General features: G+C 44.7%; 1 protein-coding gene across 1 annotated transcript; it reads right to left on the bottom strand.

Annotated features, from left to right (window-relative positions):
* Nucleotides 1–355: 355 nt before the first annotated feature.
* On the bottom strand, nucleotides 356–13,093 carry CD180 (CD180 molecule). The gene is given in 14 exon segments (XM_054397555.1): nucleotides 356–421; nucleotides 423–561; nucleotides 563–600; nucleotides 602–744; nucleotides 747–978; nucleotides 980–1,021; nucleotides 1,213–1,349; nucleotides 1,352–1,586; nucleotides 1,588–1,668; nucleotides 1,670–2,028; nucleotides 2,031–2,168; nucleotides 2,171–2,244; nucleotides 2,917–3,037; nucleotides 13,012–13,093. Coding segments are annotated over 14 exon segments (1,887 nt in total).
* Nucleotides 13,094–14,313: the final 1,220 nt, after the last annotated feature.

Genomic DNA, 14,313 nt, shown 5'->3' on the forward strand with positions numbered 1-14,313 from the left:
GACAAGAGGACACAGTCTCAAGCTGAGCCAGAGGAAGTTTAGGCTCAAGGTGAGAAGAAAGTTCTTCACAGAAAGAGTAATTGGCCTTTGGAATGTGCTTCCCAGGGAGGTGATGGAGTCACCATCCCTGAAGGTGTTCAAAAAAAGATTGGATGTGGCACTTGGAGCCATGGTTTTGTTGTCAGGAGGTGTTAGGTACTAGGTAATAGGTTGGACTTGATGATCTCTGAGGTCTTTTCCAACCTGGTTGATTCTGTGGAAAGCTAAGAAAATGTAGGTTGCAAATAAAACCAATTAAGTTGCTTTTCATCTTTATATAATTGCTGTAGATCTTTTCAATATTTCCATCATAAACTTATATTCGCTGGTAGTTTCACTTGTAATAGTGAGCACCCCAAACAAAGATGGCACCACAGGGTAATAACCTCCAGGTCTGCTGCAATGATTCCTGCTGTGTTGAACCCACGGAAGAGTGAGATGATGGCCAGCTGAGCCCCAGCAAGCAGTTTGGTTTCAAAGCATCTTGCTCCTTTGGAGTCTTCTATTTTATCCAGATTCTGTGTAGCAGGTGATTAAACCACTTTATGAGCAGATGTACTCCCAGAGGGTTGTAACTTAAGTTGATTATAAAGTGGCCAGCTAGGGATGCTAATTTGTCACCTGATACATTACAGGTCCTGTTGTGGGCAAAACTCAGATAGATGTTCTTGGGGCTTGGAAATGCATCTGTGCTCAATACAGTTTGTTGTGGCTCAGATCAACATGCTGTAACTTCGTGAGGCTGTGGAATGCTTGGTTGCCTAGTGCTGTCAGTTCACAGGGTGATAAAATTAGCACCTCTAAATTGGATAGCTGTTTGAACAGTTTGTTCTTTGGCATGATCCCTGACTCAAAGTTATTTTGACTAAGGTCCAAGTGCATGAAGTTTTCCAGACCTTGAAAGAGATGCTGAATGCTAGTGTTAATGTGGGAGGAGGAAGAAGTTCTTCACCATGAGCATGGTGAGAGCCTGGAACGGGTTGTCCAGGGAGGTGGTTGAAGCCCCACCCCTGGAGGTGTTTAAGGCCAGGCTGGATGAGGCTTTGGCCAGCCTGATGTAGTGTGAGGTGTCCCTGGCATGTCCATGGCAGGGGGGTTGGAACTAGATGATCCTTGTGGTCCCTTCCAACCCTGACTGATTCTATGATTCTATGATTTGCAAAAGATGCTAATTTCAGCAAGGGCCCTGTGAAGAGGAGTGACAGCTACATCCAGTAGCTCCAGGTTAGCGCTGATCTTAATGAGCACATCTTGGAGGTGGAGCTTTATGTTGTGGCTCAGATTCAGGTACTAAAGGCTGCTCAAACTGTCAGTGCTTCCTTACAACAGTCAAAGCTTTCAGTATGGCTCTTGATTGAACCAAGATGTTGAAGCTCTGCCGGTTTCTCTAAGCAGCCAGGGCCCAGCTGCAGGAACCGTGTCTTCCCCTTGATGCGGAGGTGGGTGAGAGAGGGGAAAGCAGCAGAGCTGATGTCTCGGTGGTGTTCAAAGGAGTTTGCACTGAGATCTAACTCTGCTAGAGAGCTCATGCCACTGATACTAGGGGGGCATTGCACTGGTGTGGGTTTGAGTTAGGACCATCTTTCAGAGCCTGGTCAAGCACTGAAACACATCTATGTTTAGGTATTTTGAAGTGCTGTAGCTGCAGGTAGAGATTGTTGACAGAGATATTACAGAGGCCTTGTAAAATATTTGGACTTATGCAGGGCTCCTTTTCCACACCATGAGATGTTCCTAGCCAAAGAGTCTGAGCTGTGGAGTTCTGTATACCTGCCAGGACCCCAAGGATGTCAGCACAGCCCCCAAAGCCTGAACTGTAGAAATGGGACTGGAAAGCTCCAGGTTTAATGTATATGATGTCGTCGCCTTTGAAGATGAGATTTATATTGCTGGTCTTCTGCAGAATGCAGACATCTCCTGCTGTGATTTTTATTCTGTTGTTCATTTGAAAGCCAAGGCATTTGAGGTATTGAGTAGGAAAATAGGGAGTTGGTTGCTGCCCAAGATGAGAGTATCCAAGCTGTCCAGATCTGTCATTGGAATAAAGGATATACTGATTATTCCTGTCTGCATTAAGATAAGCTGCTTCAGGGACCATGGGCCAGTGACTGCTGTGTCAGAAAGATGAGCAGCACAATTATCTGCAGCTGCTTGTTACTCTCAAAGGCATTGTCATACACCCAGCTGACCTAACATCTTGAGCAAGCAACATAAACCAGCACCAGTGGCCTGTCTCACAAAATTTTCCTGGTGTATGTCATAACTGAAACTATTCTTCTTATCTGTAAAAACTCACTGTCAGTTGCTTTCACCAGGACCAAAACCATGTCTTTTCCTGTGATGCTTCTCTGGCACTTGTAGGGTCATATTTAAATACATGATCCTAGTGAGAAGAAAAACCTGCCCTGAATGGTGTGTGTGAGGAGGAGTGTATGGAAGTCAGGAAGACATGAAGCTTTTAGTGTCCATCTTAATAACATTTAAATCTCCTTTTCTATAGAAAAACATGGCATTTCCAAGGATCAAAACTGTTTCTCTTTAGGTTTTAAGGACCAACATCTTTATAAAAAAGTGAATTAAAAAAAAATCCTAGACTGAGTTGGCTGTACTACTGTCTTAGCAGCAGTGGCACCTGGAAAACACGTATTTCACCCACTGTCCCACAAATTATCATTGTTGGAGGAGAAGCCTAGGTATCGTCCAAGCAGATCAGTCTGTGCTTAGCAAAATACTTCACTAGCTGTGTGCAAGTGCTGCTGGTGGCTTCCCTGTGAAGGCATGGAGATGCTGTTGTGATGAGCTCCAGAAGCCTCTGGCTCTGGCAGAGGGTTTCACCAATGCGATGTTGCAGAAATGACTCCTTCCATACCTTGTGAGTCTAAGCAGAGAAGAGACTTCAGCTCGGAGAAGGATGAATTCTGAAGGGAAGTGAACACATTGAGGCTGAAGTTGAGATTTTCTGTTGTGACAAGTAGTTCTTCAGAAATCACCCTCAGTCCTAAAACAAAAGCTATAACATTTGTCTATCTGTGGCAAATACATAGTGAACCTGCAAAAGGTATTTACTGTCACTGTAATGGTGGTACTCCAAAAAACCAAAACTAACCAAGAAGCAAACAAGCAAACAAAACACCAGGAAAAAAGCCAAACAACCAAACAAAACTCACAGAATTTTAAATTATTTAAAAATACAGCAATCAGAACTCCAGGAAGCCTCAGACTAGGCTGAGGTGTTGTGAAGTGGGTTTTTTTAAAAACAGTTGTCTTGAATCCCTCTAGTACTGGTGTGAAGTCTGTCTGATCTGTAGCACTTTCTTATCAAAGTTTAGCACTTATGTCTTCCGGATTAATTATTAATCCCTAAGGAAGAATCCTCATCAGGTAGTTTAGAATGCTGAATTTCACAAGTCTTTTAACAAAGCTTGTTCTAACAGAAATCTTAAGCAAATCTTGAAGAGATTAAATAAAAAATAGCATGTCTGGGAGTGTTTCCAGAAAGAACATGTCCAAACTAACTGGATCTGAAGTACAGTTGCATACTTCATCAAGAAGATGGCAGGCAGGTTTATCTTTGGGTAGACAAAGATCGTATCTGATAGGCGGAGTCTTTAGAATTTCCATGAAGACCTTTCAGTTTAACTGAAAATAAACCTATTGTATAGGGAAGCTGATGCTATGGATACCAGGGAAATTCATTACATGTGCCTGACCTGCCTTTTTGCTTGGTGATTGCATGAATGTTAGCTAGACACTATGGGACTACAGCAGGCAGGGAAGCACTGCTGTGCTATTCAAGGCAGTATAGATGCTCAGAACTTTGCCCTTGTCCCAGTTGCCAAGCTGCAATGGGGAGTGCATATACAACCAGAGCAGGCCCAGCCTTCTCCTTGGCCAGCACTGCTCCCAGAGTGAAAGAGGGTGTCCTGTCCTGGATGGTCACAGGGCCAGCGTGGGAGGGACAGGGTCCCCAGTGCTGCATGGGAGCTGCAGCTTTGGCAATATCATGCCATGAAGCTCAGAGATGTTCTGCTTGTGGGGAAGTAACTGCATGTGTCACACAGTTTGCCAATCTGACAGTTTTAATTAGGTTCAAATCTATTTTGTTAGCTGGAAGTAAGAAAGCACACATAGCAGTGGTCTGTCCAGAGAGAAACACATTGGAGCCTACTGTCCATGATGAACATGGGGCAGCAGAGGTGTGTGCCCTGTGGGGTGGGAGCATGTCACCTGTCAGGGTTTTATTGAGGTGCACATGGTGACGAGTGCAAGGTCCTCCATCTGGGGAGGAATGACACCAGGCACCAGTACAGGTTGGGGGCTGCCCTGCTGGAAAGCAGCTGCACAGAGAAAGACCTTGGAGTGCTGGTGGACAGCAAGTTCTCCATGGAACAACAATGTGCTCTTGTGGCCAAGAGAGCCAATGGGATCCTGGGATACATCAAGAAAAGTGTGTCCAACAGGTCTAAGGAAGTTCTGCCTCTCTACTCTACCCTGGTGAGACCACACCTGGAATACTGTGTCCAGTTTTGGGCTCCTCAGTTCAAGAGAGAAAGAGACCTGCTGGAGAGAATCCAACAGAGAGCCATGAGGATGATTAGGGGACTTGAGCATCTCCCTTATGGGGAGAGACTGAGATCCCTGGGGCTGTTTAATCTTGAGAAGAGAAGACTGAGAGGGGATCTGATCAATGTGTATAAATATCTGAGGGGTGTCAGGAGGAGGGGGCCAGGCTCTTTTTGGTGGTTCACAGTGATAAGACAAGGAACAATGGGTTCAAACTTGAACAGAGAAGATTTCACCTCAACATGAGGAGAAACTTCTTTACAGTCAGGGTGACAGAGCACTGGAACAGGCTGCCTGGGGGGGTTGTGGAGTCTCCTTCTCTGGAGACTTTCAAAACCCAGCTGGATGCATTCCTGTGTGGACTACCCTAAGTGATCCTGCTCTGGCAGGGGGGTTGGACCTCATGATCTCTTGAGGTCCCTTCCAACCTCTGATATACTGTGAGACTCTGATACTGTGAACCCAGGGGAACAGTGCATGGGGTCTGGGTCTTTCAGCTCATGAGGTACTGTGAGCGTTTGAGAAGTCCTCTGAATCAGGAAGGGACATCAGCGAAAGCTAATCCTACCTCTTCCTGAATTGCAGTGAAGCATATTATTATGTTTCATGAAATTTATGTGTGGTGTAATGAAGCAGAAGTAACTCAGAGAATTTTTTTGGGGGGGTGGAGGGTTAGGGGGATGGGCAGGCAGGGGGTGTGGTATGAGGCTTGGGTTTTTTTGAGGAAAAAGTAACTTTATGATGCAAACAATGAATTCCAGGGCCTGCCTCAGTTTTGGCTAAAAAATTAATTCAAACATTGGTACTGGGTGATTGAAGTTCCTCTTCTTGTCCAAGTGCACAAGCAATTGCTGAGCTTAGTAAAAATGACTAATGATTAGAGGTATCTGAATTATTCATAACATGTACCTATCTGATTAACTTAGCTCTTTATGCTTGTAAGGCAGAATATGGAGGTGTAAGAATTTATGACAGTAGTTAGTATGAGGGAGTTTGAGTGCTGGCAGGAGGCTTTGCTGTGGGCACCCACTCTGGACCATGGCTCAGGAATGCAGCAGCCAGGGCTGTTGCAGGCCGATTCACCTCCCACTTTAAACGAGGAATGCTTTCTGGGTCTTTTGTTTGCTGTTGCCAGGTGATGAATGGATCCTTTCTCCATACCTGCATTCATGGGGGCTGTCAGACTACAGGGAGTGCTGGGAGAATCCCCTCACCAATATTTTTTTTCTGCTAATAATTTTACTTAGTCTGTGCTTCACTGAAACTCTTCCTGCTCCCGTGGTAGTAATTTGCTTTCGCATGGTGGTGCTTGTCACTGAGCACTCATGAGATGACAAACCCTGCTAGGAACATTATTCCCTCCAGTGCCATGCCACCCCACACACAAATTACTCTTTCCTACAATTAAAAAAATCTGTGGAGAGGGTTGCAAAATCCCCCAGAGGATCTCCATTTAAAACTAATTTCAGAGCTAGGCAGGAGGACTGGCCCACAAGACTCACTAAAAGGCAGTGAGTCACCCATGGTGTGTGCCCACAGGCAGTGGCTCTTCTTCCATTTAAAAACCACCAGAGACTGGTGTGGGTTGTGGTGGGGGGCCACAGTGATGAAGTTTAGGTGTGTTCCTTAGCCCAGCCAAGTGGCATGGATGTTGGAATCGTGGGCTCTTGGCATCATGCTGAAGTTATGGGTTGCTGGTCCCAGCCCCACTGCAGATAGGTGTGTCCCATTTCTGAGTGGGATCCAGGGTCCTGCTGAAGCTTCTCTACCTGGTCAGGAATATGGCTGGTCAGGCTGGGGGAAAAAACCTGTCTGGTGTCAAATCTGCTCGGTTAGCCCTTTGCCTGGTCTCACCCTTGTGTTGGGAAAGGCTCTTGTCAGAACACTGAATGCAGCACCTCCAAAAAAACCTGGCCCCTGAGGAGTGTCACAGATCAGGTGAACCTGGGAAATTACTCCTTTTCCAGGGCTGCCTTGGAAAAGAAAAGTGTGAGTAAATGGGAATCAATCTAAGACATTAAAATAAAAAAGTGCAATGAGTTGTGTATATCTATAAAACAGATTCTGGCACTCTCAGAATTCCCCTTAGATGTTGTGCCTATCTTATTTAAGAGATGAATCATGCCAATCTCTGGGTCCTACAGAGCTCTATGGAAGAAAGGTCTGGTAACCCAACAGATCAGGGCTGCCACAATACCTGTCTATATAAGATTGAAGGTTTAAAATAATTTTCATTCATTTCCTTCAAGAATGGATTTCAAGTTTTTTGTTGCATGTTGTTTTCCTTGGTGCCACAAAATAGGGATAGGAATCAAGTTGTTGCATTACACACTGCATGTGTATGTGTAGATGTTAAGAACCCACACTGGGTCTTGCTTTGAGGCATCAGGATCTGGGCATCGACCCTTCTCCCGCTATGGTTACTGGTGTCCTAAGAGGAGACACGGCAGCTGGGGAGGACTGGGATCAGTTGTGCTGCCCTGCTTTGCCACAAAACCCTATTTTTCATTTGGAAAACCTGCACACGCTTTGCTGCAGATGCTGTGGTCTCAGACTTCACTCCAAGGAAAACCTAAAAAAGGGTAAAGCAATAAGAGCATAAATTACCTATAAGGAGAAAAAGCTGCCATAAAAATGTCAGACTCCACCGGTCTTCATGTGAAACCCCACCTCTGGTTCATTCTGCAGCAGCTGATCTTTCTGAAACCCTAAACAAGGGCAGGAGAGAGCAGCCAGATGTGCTCTCCAGCCCCCACTCTCCATGCATGTGTGCAATGTCCTTCTGCCTGCCCTTGGGGGTAGTGGTGACACAAGGGGAGCTGGAGGACTGTGCCTACAATGCCTTCCTCCATCTGGATTCCAACCTAACCCATGCATTTTTGGGTAGCTAAGCTGCACTATCCCCTTGCCCTAGGGAATCTTCTTCTTGTTTTTCCTTTTTCCTCTTCCCCTTCTTTTTTTTCATCTGCAGCTTCTTGTTGGAGGACCAAACTTCCAGCTTCTGTCCTCTGGCATTGATAATTAAGGTTAATGCTGAAGCACACCACAGCTTCAGTCAGACATTTCTATGACTTGAGCAAATGACCTGCACAGTTGACAACCTAGATGTCTGTAGTGGGTTGGAAATTCGCCCCCAACATTAACTTTGCCAGACCAGCTCAGTGGAAGCAAATGAAAGCTGTATTTACAAGCTGTATTTACAAACTACAATCTACAATGAAATGCAATGAATATGCACAGAATATACAGTATTTGCAGTATTTACATATATTTACAATTAACAAACAGCACAAGGATCCCCCTGGCCAAAGACCAGGGGAGTTGCAACAGCTTCTCTCTCTCTGCTTCCCCCTTACTCCCCTGTACAAAAGGGACAAGAGAGAGAAAGCAGAGATATTAGACTTAGCCAAAATAAAACCGATGCAGCCAAGGTCAAGCAGAAGCCAGCAGAAGCACACAGTTAGTACTTCCCAGCCTAAAGCGAGAACAGAGAGCACTTCCCCAGATTGTTTTGGGAACCAGATCTTGTGGTATATATCTCTCCAATGGAAATGTTTAGAATAATCATTATTTTCCTTTTTACACTCAATAGTGGTTTATTTACATTTTTACTACTTTCTGCTCAAGATCTGTGAAAAATTTTAAAGGCATAGTCTAAAACTACCACAATGTCCCTTGAAAAAAAAGAAAGAGTATGACCAGGGACATGATGTGAGTGTTGCCTATAGAAACATCCCAAACAAAATGAGTGCTTCTCTGTCCACTTCTCACTGACTCAGAGATTGCATCGGGTTGGAAGGGACCCTCAACGATCATCTTGTCCAACTCCCGTGCACTAAGCAGGGACACTTCCAACTAGATCAGACTGCCCAGGGCCACATCAAGTCTGATCTTGAACATCTTCAGGGATGGGGCCTCAACCACATCCCTGGGAAACCTGTTCCAGTATTTTACCACTCTTATTGTAAAGGACCTCCTTATGTCCAACTAAACCTAACCTCTGTGGTTCTGTTACCCTTCTTGAGTAGCTTATGATTTTTGAAAAATTCAGAAGATGTTTTGAACATCTATGTGCTGGAACGTCTCTGTGCTGGAACATCTCTGTTCTGGAGCCCCCTATCATTCTGTGAAACAGCTGCAAGATTTTACCCTGTCTCAAAAATGAAGCCCTTTTTCTCTGCTAACCAGACAAAATACCCAGTACTCTTGCTCCTTGTTGTGGGTTAAGGACTAGCCTAGCTGTCCTACCTCAGAGAGGTCCTCCAGGAGTTCGAGAGGGGATGCAGGAAATTGTAATCTTTTGTTATTTCATCCCATCACACCTGCATCTACTCCTCTATATAAACAGATATTATTGTCTTTTCTGCCCTCTTCCTCTCTCTCTGTTCTCCCATCTGGACCGTATCTCTTGTTTTATATATTGGGGGAGGGTCTTTGGCCTTGAGCAGCCTGGTTTGCTGGGGAAAAGCTAATTTCTTCTGCACCGTTCGGGCCCAGAGGCATGGGGTGTGTGGGGGGGTGCAGGTAGAGAGGAGCTGGGGGAAACTGAGCCTTAGGGTTGTGGCCTACTTGGGGAAGATTTTGAAAAGTTTTTTTTGGCTTAAAGAGGTTGTGGTAAGACCAGGTCAAAGGACTGGGCTGAGGCTGAATGTGAATTTGGGTATTTTTCAATTTCTGTATATAGGTGTGAATAGCACCTTCATTTAAACTTCCAATCCCGTGTGAGAGTGTCTTTATTTTACTTACTTTGGGGAGTAAAATATAATTTCTGTCCACACTTAAAACTAAGACACTCCCTGTGGCTTGTATCAGTACTATATTGCCAGTAACATGACAAATAAGAAGCTATTCCTTCTTTCTCCAAACTGCAGTATCTGAAAAACTGAGCTGTGCAAGACTTGCACGCCAAATTTTACACTGCTGAGAGTGAAATCTCATGGCATGTGTTAGTCAAACTTGAGCAGAAAGCAAAATATTAACATTATACCCCTCTTGAGAGTCTCCTTTCCTCAGTGGATCTCGTTATACCCAAGCAAAAGTAGTTTGGGGTGGCTTTGGGGACAAGGATCTTCCTATCCCTTGCATGGAGAGGCTGGATTGATCCCTGGGAGTTGCATTCTTCCTGGATTGGGTTTGCTTCATCTGGCTGCAGATGTTAACTTTGCAATGGGAGAAAAACAGGCACAAATAAAGAAAAAGAGCCAAACTGAGGGAGATGGTGTTATTCCAGACTATTTAAAGACTTTTGGCACAGAGACTTTGAAATAACAAAAGAGCATCTTGAAACAAAGTCCTGTTGCTTAGCAGCAATAATTGCTGTGCATAGAGCTCCAATAAGGGAGGATAGAAACCTCTCCCCCACTTTCAAGTAAGAAATGCTGGTGAGGAGCACCTATGACCCAAGACCCATTGCTGTGTCCAGGTGGGTTGGAAGTGTCCTGGCACTGTACTGGCTGACAGTACTGACAGTGTACTTTCCATGACCCTTTGGTGTGAGGTGGCCCCTGTGTTTCTGCACAGTGTTGGCTGCTTCCTCAAGTTTCTTTCCTCTTTCTCTTCCGTTCATATTAATAAATTCTAAACTGCTCACTTTGCATTGATGGTCTTTATCTGATGAGCATCCATGCAGCTGCCAAATAATATCCTATGTTAGTTATGACTGATTGCATGTGAGATAACCTAACATCTTCCACAGATGGCTGTTGGTGCTGCAGCCCTAGTTACCTCTGCTGGGTTGGTTTACTGCTCACTAGGCTCTGGTCGCTGTTAGATGAATCTGTCATGTCCAGCTCATGGAGAAAAAAGCATTTTTAAAGCAGTGTTCCCAGCAACCTCATGAATTATAGTTTTTCATGCTCCTGTTCTGATACAAGCTGCACTTCCTGGGGACACAGACACATATCTTTGTCAGTCTGCAGTGCACCATGAGAGAAATATTTTCCTTAGATCACAGAAAAGTGGGCCTTGAAGAAACACAAAGGGCCAGGTGCTGGCCATTTTAATGAACAGAGAGGCAGTTCCTGAAGTGATGATGCCATGACAGAAGTAACAGCATCTTTCAATATGTTTGAGTGGTTAGCCTGCCCTGGCCAGGGTTTGCCTATTGAAATTAGTTGGGAAATTTCTGTTTGGAGGAGGATGGTGGGGTGAACAATGGCAGAATGTCAAATCCCTGTGATAAAGATGAGATTTCTAAAATCCAGATGAGATTTCTAAAATTCACCTCATCTATTACCCACTTGTGTCTTGGGGCTTTCAGCTGCCCAAACATTGTGAACAGCAATATGCAGATTCCTACCTGACCTAGCCCTGCATTATCCAGTGCAGAGGAGTTATGTCCCACCTTGAAGAGTGAGGAGGGGCCCAAGGAGATTCTTGTCCTGAGGAAAAGAGGACAGAGGGAAGGGAAAGGAGCTGGAGTTTGTAACATATTCAGAATAAAACGTGACCAGATACTCTAGAGAGACTTTCTTCAACCATGACTGTATTTAGAGTTTCACTTAACAGCATTTTCCATGGACTTTCTTTTCCAGATCACATTTCTAGGCTGCCATCAGCCCGGACATCATCATGACCAGTGATTGTGGGATCTCTCCAGTGCACACTGCGGTGCCTTTCTACTGGCGTTGCTTGGGAGGGAGCTCCAGGTCTCATGCCCATATGCTGAGTGGGTGCTCTTTGCTAAGGCACTTTGTGACACCCTGAGACTAGCAAGGCAATGCAGAGAGTAGTTAATCTTCTCAGTTATTTATGTGTTCATGCACAGTGCAGGTGAGTGCAGTTACACCTGAGGAGATTATTGCATCCTTGTTCAGCAATGTATGCTGGCAACTTATTGATGTCTTGTTTGTGGACCTCTTGAGCCTGAAAGATTTTGTGTTTTCTTAGATGATTGTAAGTGGAGGTAACAGTGCAAAACTAAAAGGATGTATCCTAGGTGCTGAGATTCAGTTCTTGTATTCCCTGTCCTCCAGGACACGAATTAAAAAAACTTGCAAGATAAACTCTGTAACCAAATGGTGAAACTCAAAGTCTGGATGAACAGGAGAATAAATTCAGCAGTACATTAAGAAAGAGGAAGTAATTATTATTTAATACATAATCTCATGGATTTACTGATGCATACTTGCTTTATATTCATGACTGAAATGGTTGCTTATCTATACTGGAAACTTTTTCAAAGACAGACATGTGTTTGAGCTCTACAGTAGAGATGTTCCCTCTGATCTACAAGTAGATGCACCAGGGTATAGACACTGCTGGACCAAGGTACAAAACAAGAAGGGAAACTAGGTGACAGGGGCAAGAAAGAAATCCTGAGCAGGGTGCAGATGCAGCTGTAAATGAACCAGTGGAGGCGAGGAGTCTCTTTGAGAGATGATCTGGAGTTCTGTGTATTCCACTTGAAGCTGCCACACAGCTCCAAAATGTCCCTTGATCTCTAAGCACCATCATGCAGTATCTATGTAAATATTGCAGTTATATGGCAAAAATCAGACAGAATATAACATTTCTGTTGGCTTTGCATAAAGATATATTTCTGTTTTGTTTTGTTGTTGGTTTTTTGTTTGGTTGGTTTTGGTTTTATTTTATTTTGTTTTCTTTTGTTTTGTTTTGCTTTGCTTTGCTTTTGTTTTGTTTTGTTTTGTTTTGTTTTTTGTTTTCTTTCATACCTGCAGCTCAGAGTGAAATTCTTGGAGGTATGGGACTAGATGGGAAACAAAGTCACTGCTGGCCCATGAAGCCAAGGAACAGGTTGATAACATTTTTCTGCAGCTTTTTTTACAGGTTGGTCATTATTTGCCCCTGCTTCTGCTGCTGATTTCCACGAGATGGAGCTATTCTAACACGGCTTTGAGAGCAGCCCCCGTAGAACAGTATGCTACTGAATATTTTATTTTATTTCCATGACAATATTTCTGAAGTAGGTAGGCTTTCATGAAAAATCATCAACCAAAAATCTCCAGCAGAAACTGCTGGAACTTGATGTGCATTTTGTCAGGCTGTGTCATCAAAAGACTCCTTTCAAAAATCACTCCCACGGGATGTAGATGTGTGCAGAGCAGCTTTGCCCTGAGCTAGAGCAGTTTTGCCCTGAGCTAGGGCAGATGGTAAGGTGTACATCCAGCCTCACCTCTCCAGAGGGCTTATTTTGCTCTGGCTAAGGAAATGTCCAATGCCCCATTTCCCTGAGAGCCACCCTGGACATGCCCAGGGAGGTGGCTTTGTGATACCCACTGGTCCTTGTCCACAGCCCCTGTCTGCACACCTCAGCCCTTTGGGGCAGGTGCCTGCTTTTGTGAGTTGTGATGACCACCTTATGTAGTGTTTCTGTCCTATCTAGTTTATTTTTTTAATCCAGTGTTTCTATGCCTTCACCCTTTCTATACCTTCTCCCCACTGCAGCACCTGCTTGTTCTCTCTGCTCTTTACTGCTATCAGCACCATTTGCCATGGTCACAACGCAGACAAAAAGTTGTGTAAATGCCATTGTTCCGTGGTGTATGTTTGCAAGCCTCATGACATGACCTGGTTGTTGACTGAGTCATGCCCATGTAGCCTAACTCTTCCTGCTCCTGTCCTTTGGGCATGTTTTACCCCTAGAGCCCCTACAAACAGCAACACATCAGGGAGAGACATTTATCTGGGGACTTTCTGCAAGAACTATCAAAATTAGGGCCAGGTTTAGATGCAACACTTTAAATGCTTGAAAAGAGCATATCCTTGCTGCCTGCCTTGCAAATTGTTTAGGGCTGTGCTGGCATTGACACAAGAAATCAGTGTTCTCTGTTTGCACACAGGAGATAAGTGGTATCTCCATGAGAAGGTGTCATTGGCAGCACATGCTGCCCCTGAGCATGCAGCCATGCACAGAACTGGTGAGCAGAAGTTTCCCTCTTGAACAAGTGCCCAGTGCTGGGGGCTGGTTCCGTTCTGTGCCTGCCACAGCAGACAGCCAGCTGCTGCTTCTCAGCCACATGGAGTCTGAAATCTCTGCTGCTGTGAGACCCAGCTAAATGGAAACCACAGCAAGATAAATAAGGGTCAGCTACATAGGGCAAGAGCTGCCATTGCCAGATCTGGTAACACTGCACCTGTTCAAACTCCCATGTGAAATCTTCATTAGAGTGTAAATGTGTTTTGTGGTTGTTTTCTGGGGTTTTGTTGTTTGCTTTTTTCCAGCGTGATTTAACACCCCTCCCTCCCTACCCCTAAGCCCATACTTTGCCATGGAGTGAGCCTTGGAGGAAATGTAAAAACCTTTTGTGAGCTTCCAAGCAGAGGGTTGTCCTCTCTGTGGGCACCCCTGGGGCAGACTGAAACCTCTGCTGTGCTGTACTTAGCAAGTGTCATCTGTCTCTTGCTTTTCAAGGCCAGGACAGAGACATCATCAGCATAATTTTGGATTCTTTAATCTGATGTATTTTCTACCATCCTCTAGTATGAGGAGTGTAGCCAGGAGGCCCCAGGGACATGGTGCCATCAGCCAGCTCTGCAGAGGAGCACCTTGCTGTGGTTTCACTGGCTGAAGTTTGTTTCTTGTTTTTCCCCTCCATCTCCAGCCTCCCACAGTAACCTTTGAAATTATTCTGCTTGGGCTAATACATTGCCACTATCCCACTTGCCCTTTCATGAAGTCATGAAAATCCTCCAAGGCAGCTTATTTAAACATGGCAGCTTTAAAGGCCTAGTTTTCTTTAGAATGTGGGT

Source organism: Indicator indicator, chromosome Z, assembly GCF_027791375.1.
Source record: "Indicator indicator isolate 239-I01 chromosome Z, UM_Iind_1.1, whole genome shotgun sequence".
Taxonomy (NCBI): domain Eukaryota; kingdom Metazoa; phylum Chordata; class Aves; order Piciformes; family Indicatoridae; genus Indicator; species Indicator indicator.